Below are 18,362 nucleotides of genomic sequence, written 5' to 3' on the forward strand. Positions count from 1 at the left end.
AGATAGTGGAGAAGTTAAAGAAAATAAGATTGTTAAAAGTCACAAGAATAAATGACAAGGGATGATCGACCAATTAATTGACAAGAAAAGATACAACTAATGTTATTATTTTCTGAGGGTGCGCTTGGCTACGTAAAAAGCACAAGAGGTTCTGCATGTCTTGGATTTCAAAGAAAATTATGAAGCACCATAATGACATCCATCGTATCAAAATTGTTATTTTTAGAAGTCACCACAAAAACTCTAAACTATAAAAATAAAAAGTAGGGGTGATAAGAGATGAGAGTACAGAGTAATTTACAGATCAAATCTAAAATTGTTCAAGTGACAATAGAAATGATAACCCAATCAAATTGTTTTCATGTTCATTTCGCCTATTCCCAACAGCTATGAAACTAATTCTTAATAATGACATTTATCCCTATTCATGGCTGAAAACACTATTCATATAAACAGTATTTGAGATGAACTGTACATATGAATAGTGTTACGTAAAAAAACTGTTCATATGAACAGTGTTATGGAAATTTTTTTTGATGTTCACAATTCTTCTTCCTCCCAGCAACTTCTTTCGCCCGTTCCAGCCGCGTCCGAGCTTCCCCGATCCTGCGTTTGAGTATCCCGCAGCATCCCGTGATTCACATCCGCGTCTCTCATCCCGTGGGATCATGCAGGATCCCAGCCATCTTCTTCAGCCTTCCATTCCAGCGTCCAAGCTCCATTCTGAATCAGCCTCTCAGCATCCCGTGGCCAAAGAAGGAAGTCCACGTTCCCAACTCTCTTACGGATTCGAGATCCCCAGCATCCAGCCTTCCGTTCTAGCCTCCTGCGTCCATCCGCCTCTTCCGTGATGCAGCAATGCACGAGCCTCCGCTTTCCCAGCCTTCCACGAAGCACCATGTCTCCTCTGCAATCAAATCTTCCTGCATCACGCGCCCGTCCGAGTCCCAGCAATCCAGCCGCTCGCATGCGTCCGTCTCCTCCAGCGATCTCGCGTGCAACAGCTCCCCATCCTGCCATTTCAGCCATCTGGATTCACATCAAACCTTCCGCGATCTGCCCTCCCGCATCATGCCAAAGATCACGCGTCCGAGTCGGGATGTGTATTCAGCCCATCTTCCGTCCGCATTCATCTTCCCCGGATCACGCATCTGTGAGCGATCACACGTCCGTTACCCCTCCAGTAGGGGATTCGTCGCGGTCCATCAGGGGGTGGGCGACCTATTTATGGAGGAGGAGGAGGTTCTTGGTGAGGGGGTGGCCATCGGCTGAAAGGAGGAGAAGAAAAACCAAGAACAAAGGATGCTCTGTTCTTGGAAAGAAGGAAAAAAAAAATGTTCACCGGGTTACTTGTTCCTTTTATTTCATTTTTTTTATTTTATTTTCTTGTAATCAATTTTCTTTTTATGAAATCCATCAATTTTCTTTTATGAAAAAAAATTGTCCACCATATTACTTGTTCCTTTTATTTCATTTTTTATTTTATTTTCTTGTAATTAATTTTCTTTTTATGAAATCCATCAATTTTCTTTTATGCAATCCGTGTTCCAGGTTTAGTTTAATTTTTGCTTTATATACAATCTATTAATTTTCTTTTATGCAATCCGTGCTCTAGGTTTAGTTTAATCTCTGCAGTTTATTTTATGGGTTCTGAAATTCTTAGTTTTAAGATAACTCTGAAATTTTTCTTTACTGTTCGATTTGCGGTTTTCATTTATATTTTATCTTCAGAAATCGACCCCTACTCTGCATCAGATTTCAATTGCAAAATTTTCTTTCTTCCCTTTGTTTATTTTTGAATAGAATACTGGCTCTGATTGGTTAGATTTTAATCGAATATGCTCAAAAAATTCTGTCTTTGTTTTTAAAAGAAAAAAAATATATTGCCATGAATCTTAATGGACTTTCTATTCTTTATTTGTGTGCTCCAATCGCCACCCTATAAATCGACCTTCTACAACCACTATTCATTGAATAGAGGATGGTAAGAGTAATAAAAAAAATATATTTGTTTGTTGGTTATTATTTTGACAACGACATCCTTTTTAAGTCATCCTCAGGACTACAACAAAAAAGCCGACAACAAGGGTAGCTGGACAAAAATGGTAACAAAAGAGCTTAGACTTTTTCTTGCAAGATGAAAATTAGTAGTGAAAAATATATCCATATTATATTATTAAATAGCAGTTATATAGCATTTTAAATATTATCTATCAAATTTTGTGATCAGAATACTCAATTTCTCTCTTCACAAATACCTACAAAAATATGTATAAGAAGTAATATGCATAAGCAAGTGCAATTTTGTTTATTCTTAGGGATTTGCCTCCCATCAACATGTTTTCTTAGATATTCTAAACTAGATGGACTCTATTTAAGAATTCTTTATCCAATCTCTATCCATGCCTCCAGCAAACACTTTTAAGATTTTTTAGAAAATAAACAAAATATCAATATGGTTTCTCCAATCTACATGTTTTATCTCTCTTAGCCTTCAATCCCTTATACTCTTTTTTATTAGTGTTTTTTTTCTTAAAGCTCGCATTGTATGTATCTAATTGTTAATGGTCAACAAAGGGGGCATATCGCAGGTGGGCTTCTCGAGATGTGGTAGGTTTAATTTATTGTATATCTACCAAGATGAATGAGCTTGGTAGGTGGACTACTTTAATTAGAAGGGGAAGAGAGGAGATAGAAGAGGGCAAGAGAGTAGAAGAGGAAATAGGAAATAGGAGAAGGAAGGGAGGTTGAAAGGAAGGGACGTGGATAAAAAAATGTTGAGAATATATGGGCTCATATATCTCTAATTAGTAGAATACTTTCCTTGCAATACACATGATCTGAAAAGAGAGAGAGAGAGAGAGAGAGAGAGAGAGAGAGAGAGAGAGAGAGTTGTAAGAGAGTGGTGCAAACTAAATTGCACCAAAAAGTAGAAGAGGCAATTGCTAATGATCAATGTGAAGCAAGATTTGAAGCACATCCATGAAAGCCTTTATGAGAAGGAATCAATAAGAACAGGCTTACAGCTACTAGAGAGCATATAACATCAAGATGCTTCGTATTAAAATAAACTAAGGCTGAAATCGGATCGGATACTAGCATATCCATATCTATATTTATTTTGTTTGAGGAATATGGATACGGATACAAATGTTACTCGGATGCAAAAATTTATATCCATATTTGTTTTAAATAGATACAGATATAAATCGAATAATTAAACTTTATGACCACGGAATCAATGATATTACTGAAAAAATTATAAATCAAGTTAATAGCATGTTAATATGGTCCTTTACTTTTTTTTAAAATTCATAAGTGCCATATATAATTAAATAAGATTACAAACGAAATCAAATATTTGGATATGGATCGGATAGTTGTTTATTCATATCTATATCTATTTTTTTCTTATGGATATGGATATGGATACATATATTAGTTGAATACTCAAATTTCTATCCATATTCGGATATATTCGAATACGAAAATAGATCCAGACAAATATTATCTGATCTACTTTCACTCCTAAAATAAATGAACAAAAGACATCCCACTATCAGACTCATCCCACGGTGATGTCACCCTAATATGAGTACGAGTTAGTATTATCTTCGACCTGAATTAGGACTAAGTCAATCCAATAGTGAGTCGTCCACTATCAGAAGGTAGCGCGTCCAAGCTAATTTGTAAATAGAGGGAACTGATGGCATGCTTATTCTCATTAGAAAAACATCAAAGATAACCTTTTCACCGCCAAAATGAAATTTGCTTCTAGAAGCCCTTAAGGGAAGATCATCTTAGTTTAACTATATTAAGACTTTTTGTTGTGTTTTATTTGATTTCAAAATTTTCCATAAGTTTTCTTTAATATAAGGGCTCTAGATTTTATATTACTTTTTGTTGACCTAAAAGGTTTGATTTTGATGTTACAAAATATTTGAGTAAAAAGTTTACTAATTACTTGCTTCGAGTGTATTAGAATGCTCACAGAAAGCTTAGAAGATATCAATCCATAACTCTCAATATGGAAGAATAAAACTCAAATTTATAAAGATCTACACAAGAGGAGTCGACCCAGAAATACTACAAGACGACCTCGGAACATCCGTAGGCAAAAATAGAAGACTCCAACTTTGGGCAGTTTTAAGAGTCGACCCTAGAAAAAACACAAGTTGACCCTAGCACACTAACAAAGACTAGCATGCTTTTACGAGTCAACCCCTGGATCACACAAGTCGCCCCCAGAAAGTCTCAGACGAAAGACAGAGAGATATGAAAATCAGCAAGTTAGCAAGTCAACCTATGAAGATTACGAGCCGACTCCTGTTGAACACAAGTCGACTCCATAAGCTAAAAGTCGACCCCATAATGGCCACAGACAAAAGACAAAACGCAGTCAAAATCAGCATGTTAGCGATTTAGCCCATAAAGATCACGAGCCGACTTCTATTGAATAAGAGTCAACCCTAGAAGATAAGAGTCGTTCTCAGAATGGCCATAGACAAAAGACAGAAAGCAGTCAAAGTCGGCATGTTAGCAAGTCGACTCATGAAGTCACGAGCCGACTCCTACTAAACAAGAGTCAATTCTAGAAGCTAACGAGTCAATCCTAGAATGGCCAAATAAATAAGACAAAAAGTAGCCAAAAGAAGTATGTTAGCAAGTCGACTCTAACGGATCACGAGTCGACTACCAGTCAGGGACGAGTTAACCCTAGAGAATATAAGAGTCGACCCCACAATGACCACAAATGAGAGACAGAGTGCAGTAAAACTAAGAGTTATCTCGAGTCGACCTCTGAGCATCACGAGTCAACTCTTGAAGAAGTCGAGTTAATCCGTCTGCACCTGACAATAGTAACGGCTAGTCTTTCTGTAAATTAGAACGGTTGTTTTTGTTCACAACGGTTCTGTCAGCCTATCTAACAACTAAAAACGTCTTCCAACTATTTTTTGAAGATACAAATGCATGGAAACACCTAAAGAAGATAAGAAGAACAATAACAAGAAGCACAAAAAGAGAACAAAAAAAGAAAGAAATATTCGAATGCATTCAATCTGAGCTTAAAGATCACATCTTCTATTGTAAAAAAATTGGTGAAGAGTATACAAGTTCATTCAAGGCCAACCAACTACTTCCAAGAGCTCCATCAATTCCTTGTCTACTTTTTTTTGTGATTTCTCTTAATTCTTATATGGTACAAGGCTATTCAAGAACTTGTGATGCAAAGTCAGGGTTTGAGAGAGGATACTACTGAGAATCCAAGAGTCTTCTACCGAGGTCCTCTGAATTCTAATTTCGAGTTATTTTCTAGATATTCTTTTCATAAATTTTTGCTTTTGGTTTGTCTTAACTTTTTTTTTTTTTTTTGCTAAGATGGGCGGATCATACCTGACGAGTACGAATGCACCCAATAAAATCAAAAAACAAAATACCTCGACAATTCTAGTTAAAAATTCAACTCTAGTTTGTGCTTTGCAATATGCTACTTCGATCTCATGTGGCTCAAGTATTCCCATAGGACTTTAGAAGCTATTATGTACAATTCCTGCTTGGCATAGAATTGATAAAGAAAAGAAACTTAAAAAAAAAAGAAGGATGTAACTTGCAGACAATGGAAAAATACCTTCATGAATGCAAACTTTTGAGTCTAAGTTATATATTGAAATTAATTTTCGTTATTACACAAACTAATAGATGTTTGATATCAACGTCACATGAATAAGATTTCTAATCTTGTCTCATATACCATTTCTTTTCTCATTTCTCACTTCTATGGAGCACCAACCTTTTCTAGAACACCTTGGTTTCTGAATCATTTGATCATAGTGTTTCTCGATCATTTTATATCCTTTTATTTTATTATTATGGATGAATCCTATTATATATGTATATATCCTCATTATTGTAATTATTTTTATTTGAATGATGATTGTTGCTATGATGAAAAGTATGATTATGATGATAATTATTACTATGATGGTTTTTCAAAGAAAAATATAGAAGAAACATAAAACTGTTTGAAGGGATCTCTCTTGTTGAGAAACGTGACAGTTGTTTGATTTCAATCACGCGAAGATAAGGTTCTAGTGAGAGTGGAAAGGCTAGGATCTTTTGATAATAGGTTTGAATTTGAAGCCATGGTTGAGTTTTGAAGGTTAATGAATTGGAAGAAGGGAAAGCTGAGAAAACTATGATCTAGCTCTCAAATCTGGAAGCGTTTGAAGTGATCTCTCTGGCTTGTCAAGAGGAGTGGGATAGCTTACCAAACAACTAAAATATTTGGGAGTCATACCAGCAAATAACTTCGGACTGAATCCAATCCTTACAAGGATTTACGGTATTAGGGATATTTAGAGAATGGCTACCCTCCACTGCGGAGCCCATTTCCTATGGGTTCTTTTTATCAAAAAAAAAAGAGAAAGACTTTACAACTGCACAATATATTAATATTTCCATAAAGCTTAACTTAATAAAAATAATTAAAAGGTTACAACAAATTTGAACATAAAGGGTGAGTCTTAGAGCAAGAATAAGATTGCTTTATTAATTGTGACTTAGAGGTCACGAGTACAAAACACAAATAGTTTTCCTGCATGCGAGAAAAAAGCTTCTTAAATTTAGCTCTTTATAGACCCTGCAATTGTCGGAGCCTCGTGGCTATTATTTCTTTTTAATAAATTTTATTGTAAACATCTCAAAGATTTTATGTAGGATCACCCCAAAGACTTTTAAGGAACCAAGTTGTGTATTAAGGGGGAGGTGCCCAACAAATCAATGAATCATGAGGATCACAGGGGAGAAAGGCAAAACCAACCCATGCATGAATTTCTTGATGCTTTACAACAATAGTTTTCTAGTGTTGTAGTTCATCTCTTAGATCAGATGACAATTATTAAGTCCTTGGTACCGACGCCTCTCCCATAGATCATGACACACTCGGTATCGATCAATCCAAATTGTGCACCACGATGAAACATATTCCTGCTATTATTGTTTAAGTTGCAACCAAAGAAGATCATCTCTTGACCAAGTGTAGGTACCTTTTGGGGGGAGCTAGTAGATGTGGCCATGGCCCGTTCCTCGTTCCATTGAACAATGCACTCTTATTGATTTCAATTGAACAGTGTGATTTGCTTGTTTGTAGTGTCCACCTAAGTCCCCTTGATCCTACTCTTTTGAGAAACCTAAGGAATAATGTATTGGCCTTGAGTTAAGCTGAACCCTTGCAAGTCCCTCAATCGAAACTGAAGGGGAGGTAGTGTTCTTTGGCAATTCTCTCACCTCATCATGACCTTGCCCCGCTGTCTGGCACAAGTTTATCTATCTTTTTGCACCAAAAGATGCATCAAACCCTAATTTATGTTTGTCTGGCTAAAAAACAACATTTTGTGATTAACTAGTCATGCACATTGCCCACCCGTTCGATCACTAAGCAGCTTTTGCTCTTTCTCAAGCAGAAAGGGTGCAATAATGGAATCCAATCCGTTGTTGCTTTCTGCTTAATGATGGACACAACCTTAAATTACATGCACATTGAGCTTTCTCTTTGAAAAAAAAAAATTACATGTAAAGCTACTCTCTGAAAGAAATGATGAATAAAAGAATAAATAAATGGAAAGAAACAAATGATTAGGTGGTCCATGGTACTACTTGGAGAGATCATTCTGGAGGCACGATCACCCACAAGAAATGAGCTTTTTTCCCCTGTGTGAGAGGGAAGAGAGAGATTCATGAACAAAGCTCTCAATCCCTCTAGAGAATAAATTTTATGATGCATGTTTATCTTAGAATGGTTCTCATGTAAAAAGAAATCAATTTAAGCAATTAGCATTCGTCATGATGCGTGCTAGTTTCATTCCAGCCGATGCAATTTAGAAGTGACAGCAAATGTTAGCGTTGATGACAATATTACTGATGTTTCTACCTAGCGTCGGCATGTATATATCGGCATTGCTCCTTTTTTCTGTAGTGTTAGGTCCCAAAAATTTTTATGTATGAAATTGATTCAAGTAAACATGTCCCAAGATGAACTGGACGCAAACAGAACTGAGATTTGCCCATTGAATTGACTTCGTTTCGTTCATTGTATCTAATCTTCTAATCCGGCCAGCTCAATTTTTATCAGACCAAATACAACAAAAAAGAGACAAGAATAATGGGATTTAACTCATACCTGTGAACTTTTGTGCTGAACCAGTTAAACTGAATGGAGGTCTCGGTTACTCGAACAAAGATTAGGATTAATTTCTGAACTTGAACAAAATCCTAGCTCATTCATCTATACGTATATCATATCATATAATGTTGCACATTTCGAGCTTGTACCATGAGCCAAATCTAGTGGAAGCCAGCCCATGGATTCCATTCTATCCAATCATCATCATCATCATCATCATCCATCAAATGGTAGTGGAAAAGTGGGCCCAGTTTTGTACTTTCAAAAAGGTGGGGCCCTTCATCCCGGGCTATATAGAGATGGCTCTCTCTCCGGCCATCAAACATTTCAGAGAACGGCCAAGAGCACAAGAATGGGGTCTCAGTCCAACAGGCTTCTTTGTTGCCTATCTCTTGCAATGCTGCTGATCTCAGTGAGCTCTGCCAAATTCAGTGACCTCTTCCAACCATATTGGGGAGCAGACAACATAGTAGCACTCGGAGAGCCACTGAAGCTCGCCCTAGATAGTACTTCAGGTTATTCCAGTAGCCCACAATGGATGATGCATGCCTTTGCTTTCCTTCTTTTCCTTCTTTTCTTTTTGATTGATATATATATATATATATATATATATATATATATATATATATATATATATATATATATATATATATATATATATATATATATATATATATATATATATATTTCTCCTAAGCATTGTTTTGAGTCTTTTCCCATCCATTTATCTTGGCTTAGGATGTGGGTTTGGATCCAAAAAGAAGTACCTGTTTGGCCAAGCCAGCATGCAGATAAAACTTGTGGAAGGTGATTCAGCTGGCACTGTGACAGCCTTCTACGTGAGCACCTCTCTCTCTCTCTCTCTCTCTCTCTCTCTCTGTGTGTGTGTGTGTGTGTGTGTGTGTGTGTGTGTGCAGTGTAAAATCCAGACTCGTTTCACAAGCTACATTTACCCAATTCACAGTACTTCAGGTCTTTTTTTTTTTTAAAGTGTTCACGTCACTCCTTTTGATCACACTATCTCAGCAGTGCATCTTTGAGGCAGTTAATAATGGATCTTCAAACAGAGCCTATATTTATCATCAACGGCGCAAGTTTATCATGGGACTACGACTAATAGTTTAGATATCTGAGCCTTTGTGTTTCTAACTAAGGGCATATATATATATATATATATATATATATATATATATATATATATGCATTCACATGCTAAAGTTTGAAAGCGTGTGTTCTTTGGATGAATCAATCTCCTAACCACCAAGCATGAGAACTGATGGGCCGGGGTAAGGTCGAGCAGAGAAGGCCAGCAGCAAGTTGAAGAGGAAACAGTAGAAAAATATGATAAAGGGAATGCAAATTAAGGTAACCTATCCTAGAAGCGTAACCATGGCTTATTTTGAGTTGAGGTTCTGTGATACCGGGTAACAAAGTAACTAAGTAGGAATAATATTGGGCAACAATGATACCGGAATAATACCAGGAGGAAAAAGTAAATACAAGAAAAGAGAAAAAAGATTCTAATAGGATACAGATATCACCACCGAAAGAAAATAAGCTCACCACTCGAGCAAGAACACCAAAGAGATATACACACCACCCAAAGAAATCTCACAAGGATACAAAGCAAGAACTTGTCACCTATCAGAATCCACCAAAAGATAAAAGTTTAAGAAGAAGCTCTGCTTCATGAGCAAATAACTCAATTTGATAATCCACTCAAGTCTGAAAATTCCATTAGCATGAAAGGATTTAAATAGCAAAAGTTGGAACAACCCTCCAAGTATGGGTAATTAAAGCTAACTACTTCTCAACAACTACTAAATAAAATTAGTGCACCTAATTCTCGAAAAGCTTGAACAATTCAAAATTTAAAGTTAATTCTAATTACAAATCTTCACATGTTTGAATAGGACCAAGTATGTACTAGGCATGCAAGCCTCATAGATCACCTCTGGTTCATTCATGTAATGACCAAAGAATCTAGTTATTTAGCACAACAGACAACCAAATTTAAGTGGATTCATCAGGGTAGAATATCTACTCTAAGACCTAATATTGATTTGTGGATAATTTATATGAAGAGAATTGCTATGGTAACCCAGAAAAATCACCCGAAAAGTCACTCAGGTGCCTTGTACCAATCGCTTGATGATTAGGAATGTCAAGATATGAAGAAATTACATCTCTAGCAACTTTACAATATAAACGACTACCGACTTACAGATGTCCTCCGACGGCCCCAACCACAACGAGCTAGACTTCGAGTTCCTTGGCAACCTCTCCGGCGAGCCCTACCTCGTGCAGACCAATGTCTACGTCGACGGTTCGGGAAATCGCGAGCAGCGTCACAGTCTCTGGTTCGATCCGACCATCGACTTCCACACCTACTCCATCCTGTGGAACCATCACCACATCAGGTAACCAAGCATGCAACCAAACCACATCCAGGAATCCCTATACATCCTCTCGTATTCATATAATAACTTTTGAGGCTCTAGTTGCACCAGTTAATGGTGGTTCCACTCCGGTTACGTCCAAGAATGTCCTAATCTTTGCATTCTGCCACAGGTTTGTGGTAGATGGGATACCCATACGGGTGTTCGCCAACAAAGAAGCTAATGGGATCCCCTATCCAAGGGACCAAGCAATGGGAGTCTACGGCTCGGTGTGGAACGCCGACGACTGGGCGACGCAGGGGGGAAGGGTGAAGACCAACTGGAGCCACGCGCCCTTCGTTTCGGCATTCCGGGCCTTCGAGATCGACGCGTGCGAGCTCCCGGCGGAGGCAGCCGGGGCGGAGCGGTGCGAGGGGGGAGGGGCGTTCTGGTGGGATGCTGCCGGGATGAGCGGGCTCAGCCCGCACCAGCAGCGGCAGCTCAGGTGGGTGAGGAAGAGGCACTTGGTGTATGACTACTGTAAGGATACCGCAAGGTCCAGCGAGATGCCTGGAGAATGCTTGAACTGATCATGTGTTTCTGAGTAAATAAATTTGGATCGCTCATTGCTCTATTGCACAATGGGAAGCCTGGCTATATATGTGATGGAAATTGCTTTGATTGGGAAAGCATGGGTTAAAACAAACTGGATTGCATGGATTGTTATGGTTCTGGATTTGGGAAAGCTTATATATACTAACGGCTAGTATCAACTTCAAACATAAGTGGTTCCAGATATATAATCTTATTTTGGTCTGTTATATTGGTACTTCTGTGAAAACCATACAGTGCATAAAATTTGGTCTATAAGCAGTTTAGATAGTAGCATAGTTTAGATTATAAATGTCGGACCCAATCGTTGGTAAGAACTGATTGGATCGACTTTAAATTCGATTGACAGAATTCTGGATTTGTAATAAGCCCAATGATTTGTTCTTGAAACCTTGCATTCTAATCATGAATGTCAAAATCAATCTGGTTAATTAATTGGCATTGTGTCTAGAAACCTCAGGCCATTAGCAACTTCTGGATAGAAGCTAACCAGGATGTAAGTTGTTTCTTGCTCATTTTAGCCGAATGGTAGTGCTTCGCATCTTGCTCCCATGGGAGCAGTTTCTAGTTTGAAAGTCAGTATATGAGGTTCCAGGGTTTCCAATGTGGTGATTTGGCAGGTCCCATCCAGGTTTGGGAGAGTTTAGAGTGATTCAAAGCTTGGTTAGCTAGGGATAATTTAGTACTTCCAAGTGGTTCATGTGCAGTTAAATTAGTCCTTGTGAATGGGGACTAGCCTACATGTTGAATTGCCATGGTACCAGAAAACCTAAATATCTTACTTTGAATTGGATCCACAAGTTAGACCCACATGAAACCATGAGACTTTATATTGCACACCAATTTAATTGGTGCAATTTGCAATTGGTAGCCTGTCCCTCCCTATTTATCCTGACTTTAAAAATGGCCGGCATACGCCTCCCACCTAAGTCCCTCAACTTCTCTTTTTAGTCGACATAACCAGGCTTCTTGCACCTGTTCTCAAACGAGGCAAAGAAGAAAAAGGAATCCAATGTGAGCCTTCCACTACAAAGCCATGGTTTTTGTACCAAGATATTTTCGAACTATATCCTTGGGGAAAATATATCCTGCACCACATGCAGCCATGCACCACACTAATCATACTAAATCACCAATTTGCATTTCTATAGGCCAGTCACCAAGGTGAGCGCATGATGAATAGAATCTACAGGATTATGTCTTGATGAATAGTATGGTGCACAGCCATATATATGGTGCATGCAGTCCTTGGCCTAAAGGAGGTAGATGCAGTCCTGAACCTCTTCTCCCACTTTGGTGGGTTGTAGGGTGAGCCATTTAAAAGGGCCAGTGACTGCAGAGGAGAGAGATTGTTCTACCCTAATTTATTGTCTTGTGTCGAGACCCATATTCAATCATGTCAAACATAAGAGGATGGAGTGTTCCATATAGGGCGACATAATTTCTTTTGAATATTTCCATGAACCAATTAGTAAGGGGTAGAAACAATGCTTCATACATCACGAGAGAAGATGTAGATATTAAGATATTATTGCATCCATGATTTTTTTCGTCTCCCAAATATGTGGCATGATTTGAAAATAAAAATGCTAGAAGTCCAATGACGTTAAGAATCTAGCTATGTATGACCAACTGCAGAGCCCATTTGATAGGTAATTACACAAGAAACATATTGCATAAATAGATAGACAATATTTTTTCTTAGGGTTCGTTTGGTTGGGATATGTTAGTTTCCAAGATAATCTAATAATTTCTGGAAATCATTTATCTGAAAAAATGATTATAGAGAAAAATAAATTTTACCACATTTGGTTGATGGAAAAATTATTTTGAAAAATAGCATCAGAAAAATATTACTATATTTGGTTGGGGATAATCTTATATGAGAATATTACTAAATTTTTAACAATATTTTTGAATAAAAAATTCAAGTAATAATATTTTTTTCATAGTCCATTGTTGACCATTTATGTAAACATTGTCAATATTGATTATTTCAAATATTGAAATATACTTACATAAGTTATACAGAGAGTTACATAAACAATGCTTAATTCAACTTTATTTTAATAAATTATACATATATTAGAAAACATATTTCTTATTATAAATAAAATTTAGCATATTTTTTAAAAAATAAATATATTAACTATTAATAATTCCAATGTTAGATTTATTGATAATTAATAAATATTTGTCAATTATTTCTTAATAATTAATATCTATTGATAAATACATTAATATATTATATATACTATTATTTATAAATATTATTAATCAATATATTTATAAGATCATAATATAATATTAAGATAATTAATGTTAATTATATAATATAATTAATAATATTAATATAATATAAATGAAGGTATTTTTGTCAAGAAATAATAGTTTCGAATTATCTTCACTCGGTAATCTAGCATACGAAAACAAATACCATCCCATGGTGGTATTTATAGTACCTTCTCTCTCAATAAAATAGATATAGAACCTACTATTTATTTTACCGTCTCTCATATTCATTTTTCGTACCAAACATGACAATTTCACATGGGATTAGTTTTTCATGCTAGATTACCCCCAACTAAATGGGCCCTGAAAGAAATGGTAGACAATTGTTTGAGTCTTTATGCTCCACTTGAAATCCGAGCACTCTCTAACCCAACAGCTTCATAAGAAATACCCAACTAAATTCTAGATATAGAATAATATTCTTATTAACCTATATTTATAAGAAATATCCAAGATGTTTTGCTGGAATAGTGTTACAAAATTACCAAAACACCCAAATGCAAATCCATTGTATTCTTTGTGAAGGATATGTAACCCATCTACGTAAGAGCGAAAGAGGAAAATTGAATAACTAAATAGCAAATGAGGAAGGTGTAAAATGCTACTAAAATAAAATTCCTCTATTTTGAATTTAAGTCAACATTTTTTAAACTTGGTTTGAAAAGAGGCAAGTAGTTACTAATTAATGCTTAAAAACAACCAGGATATTTTAGTTGTCATATCAAAGTTCCATGAATCCAGCAACTGCGGGTACATCCACCTATCTTACATCTGTAGCGAAGTTTAAGCTAAGAACGTGGGGCTTATGGATGAGAATGGCATCTTAGATGATGACAAAGAAGAGAGAGATGGACTTGGAGATGAGGCATGTTTGATGAGAGGGTTAGCGCTTGTGAAGGGGTCAAAGTGGTGAGAGTAGGGGTTTGGGAGGGTGGTGGCATTCTTGAAGCTTGGAGGAAGGTCGATCTAGGGGAGGAGGAGGTGGACAAGTTGATAGATGAGTACAAAGAGAAGAAGACATTGGCAGAGCCAATGATGAAAATAGAATGGATGTCAAAGTAGCTAAAGAGGATGATAATATCGACAAAAGAGCATTGTGGCCATGACCGAGGTAGGGGAAGATGAAGATATGGAGGTTGTGGTGAGTTTTGCAAGATATATCATCTACACTAATGCACATGTATACAGATAGATATGTATGTACCATCTACACAGACACAAACCTTTTAATAAATAGCACACACAATATAAAGTGATACACACTTTTCTTTTCATGGGTTTATTTTTTTTCTCACCCACCCTCTACCGACCAAGCAACTAATACAAAGCACCCATGGCCTTGTTTCTTAATGGTACACCTTTAACTAATCCACCTTCCCATAGGCAAAGGTGGCAAGTGAGGACGGAGAGGAGAGCAAATGTTGTGGCCGGTAAAGAGAGAAATGATATTTGCAAGGGAATGGATGTGGATATGGCCTAAGAAAGTGAAGAAAAAGATGTGGAGGTGGTGCTAAGACTTGTTAAACATCGCTTAAGTTTTTCTTAGACTCATTTAGGCAAGGTGTGGATGTTTAGAACTTTTTTTTTATGGGATTTTCTCCACAATTCACTTTACAAAGGTCAACTATGGAGCATTAGTCTCTTTCTCCCGACATTCTACTTTCCTTAGATTTTAGGTTGATTCTTTTGCTGCTACCATAGATGAGGATTTTTGGGACTTCTCCTTAATGATGCATCATCCTTAATCTTAGAGGAGGAACTACACCTGGATTTTGGAGGAGTTATCAGTTTAGTTTTCAACATTTGGTACTACTTGGGAATCAAACTAGGCATTATAACATCAACAATAAAAGGTAGTATCCATGCATAGTAGTTGTGTTTCAAAGATACATCTATAACTATGTCTACATCCTATACTAGTGAAGTATGCAATGGTAGACTAGAAAGTAAACATAATTGTGTACGAAGAAAATGTATATATGTCTCAGGTAAAGAGTAAGTGTGCACTGAGTATTGGACTTAGTGTAACTAAAATATAAGCATGTATCAAGTTAGGTATTATTGTTGTTGGCTAGTGAATAAATATGCATCAAAGTTCCACAATTAGTCTAAAACAAATATTTTATGTATTATATAATTACAAATAGTATGAGTGTGACAAATATTATGAGTGTATTAAATTGGATAATGCATGCATTGTCCAATAACAAGGCCACCAGCATTTCTATAGCTTGCTTGGCAGGTGGAGGAGAGTGAAATAAAAATATAACCCCAAAAAAGATGTGCATATTCCTATATGTTATATGTATATTGCCTATTGAAAGGCGTGTATTAGTGGTGGTATATGCATATCAATCTGTATGTGTTTTATGTAGGATATATTTCCTCTATGTGTATATCAATGTAGACAATATGTCCTCCAAAATTCACTACCTCCTCCTACCCACCCCTTCTCCCTGTCCTCACTTGCCACTCCATCCACATCTTCCTCTTCCCCTCTATCAAGGTCAACCTTCTCCCATGTTGTGAGAATACCACCTCCCTCCTCCCACCCGCACTCCCATCATTTTGGGCCCTTTAAGAATGTTGTCGCCCTCCCCTACGACCCTGTCATCGGCTTAACCTCATCTTCAACCGCCCCACCCCCACCACCCACCCCCCCCCTCTTCTCCATCACCACCAGAACCATCCTCACCCAAAAACCCTACCTCAACTTTGCCCATGATGCATCGCTCCTTTCTCTAACAGCCTTCATTTCTCTGAGGGCTTTGTACACTTAGTCAAGTTGACTCTGATTTTTGTCATCATCTATATTTTGGTTGTCATATAGAATGAATGAGTTGTTGGACATATGGAGGCATGATTTGATCCGGTAGAAGCTAAATGTGAATGGAATTACAAAATGAGGCAATGTAACATTTTCCTACAAAATTGATTTAGAATAGATTATTTTGCAAAATTCACTTTAACCGAAGCCATTATTTACATAGTCAAAGCAAACTAATAATAAGGTAATATTATTTTTTAATAAATACATTTTTATTTTTATAACTTTATGTTGGGGGGAATAAAGTTTCCCCCCAAATGACATAAATGCCCCTAAGAAGCCGTACAACCTCCGACCCCGGACAGCCGAAGTCAGCGTCCGACCTCGGAATGCTCGGCCACAAGACGACCGACCCCGAAACCTCCGACCTAAGAGAAACCCCAATGTCCGAGGACCGTACTCTAACACCCCTCCGGCATTTATTGCGCATGGCCGCTGTAATCTTCCGGCACACTCAACAATAAATGCGGATCTCCGGCTTACTCCACCATTAATGCGGATCTCCGGCTTACTCCATAATAAATGCGGATCTCCGACTTACTCCACAATAAATGCGCATGGCTCCTGACATCTACGGATCCCCAGCTCTCCACGGCAAATCGACCCAGCAGGGTCTAGTCGACTATGATCAGTCTGATCTCGGCCATACCGCCGACATCAGTGCAATGATTCGCCTGACCGAGCGCCGACCTGAACAACATGCCAAGCCGTACTACGGCCTCGCCCTGTTACATCACAGGTAAACCGACCCCCGCATATAAAAGGGAGCCTTGACCTCTCAAGAGGGGATTGGAACATTCATACACCCAAAAATCACTGTTTATCTCCTTCTCCCTACCATTTGCCCCCTCCCTGACTTGAGCGTCGGAGGGCCGGCGCCGGAGAACCCGGCCACCGGTTCGTGTGCAGGCACCCGGACGGAGGACGCCGCCAGCCAACGGATCGCCGCCCCGCTGCGAGGACCTGCTGCTCCTTCTCTCCGACCGCCCCGGACGGAGGACGCCGCCAGCCAACGGATCGCCGCCCCGCCGTGAGAAACCGCCGCTCCCTCTCCTCGACCGAAGATTGCCTCCGGGTCCAATTTCCAGCAACAGTTGGCGCTAGAGGAAGGGACCGAGTAGCAGTCATGAAGTTGAGAAGTAAGGGAGCCTCTAACGCCTCCCGGCGTCCCCCGCAAAGTCCTGGACACTCTGTCCAGAATTCTCCAACTCCGGCGGACCCAGTTCCTCAGGTCCAGCCGGAACAGTTCGACGCCTTGGTACAGCAAGTCCAGGTCCTGGCCGCCGCCGTCCAAGGCCTACGGCGCGAGGAGGCTTTACCCACGCTTCCACCGCAGGCCCAGGTCCTGCCGGAGTGTCTCCCCAACGGCCCGGTTCTCCCAAGCCAAAATTTGCATGGCTCCTCCAGAGCCAACAACGGAGAACGAGCTTCTCCCCGGAGAGAGTTACCGGGAGAAGGTTTCGACCGGAGACCCCAACTTTCTGAGGCGGAGTCAGCCCCGGATCACCGTGAGCTGGCGCAAACCACAGCGACAATCCCACGGGTGGGGGAGCTCGACCGAAAAGTCGAGCATCTGGAGCGCCAGATTGCGGCACTCCACAGCAAGAAGGCAAGACAGGAAGGGGACTTTGAGTTCACTACCAAGTCCCCCTTCTCCCGCCAGATCGAGGACGAGCCAGTTCCCGCGAGGTTCAAAATGCCTCAAGTGGAGCCCTACAGCGGAATCACCGACCCCCTCGACCACTTGGAGAGTTATCGGGCCCTCATGGCCCTACAAGGGTCCTCGGAGGCCATACTCTGCAAGGCCTTCCCAGCAACCCTCCGAGGGACCGCTCGGCTTTGGTTCTCTGGTCTGAAGCCGAACACGGTGTCCTCTTTTGAGCAGCTCGGCAGGCAGTTCGCCACCAACTTTGCTGCCAGCCGGCGCCAGCGACGGACATCAGACTCCCTCCTGGACATCAAGCAGAAGGAGGGGGAGTCCCTCAAAGAGTACTTGGACCGCTTTACCGCCGCCACATGGGAGGTTCGCGAGCTAGACCAGTCGATAGCCATGTCGGCTCTGAAGACTGGG

General features: G+C 39.2%; 1 protein-coding gene across 1 annotated transcript; it reads left to right on the top strand.

The window, feature by feature from the left end:
* The first annotated feature begins 8,116 nt into the window (after positions 1–8,116).
* On the top strand, positions 8,117–11,283 carry LOC103696178 (xyloglucan endotransglucosylase protein 6-like). The gene is made up of 4 exons (XM_039118553.3): positions 8,117–8,697; positions 8,921–9,021; positions 10,409–10,602; positions 10,754–11,283. Exons 1-4 carry the CDS (start codon positions 8,361–8,363, stop codon positions 11,148–11,150), a joined length of 1,029 nt encoding a protein of 342 aa, XP_038974481.3. The 5' UTR covers positions 8,117–8,360; the 3' UTR covers positions 11,151–11,283.
* The last annotated feature ends 7,079 nt before the right edge of the window (positions 11,284–18,362 follow it).

The sequence above is a fragment of the Phoenix dactylifera genome, chromosome 3 (assembly GCF_051530095.1).
Source record: "Phoenix dactylifera cultivar Ajwa chromosome 3, Ajwa_hap1_PhDact_Kaust_v1.1, whole genome shotgun sequence".
Lineage (NCBI taxonomy): Eukaryota > Viridiplantae > Streptophyta > Magnoliopsida > Arecales > Arecaceae > Phoenix > Phoenix dactylifera.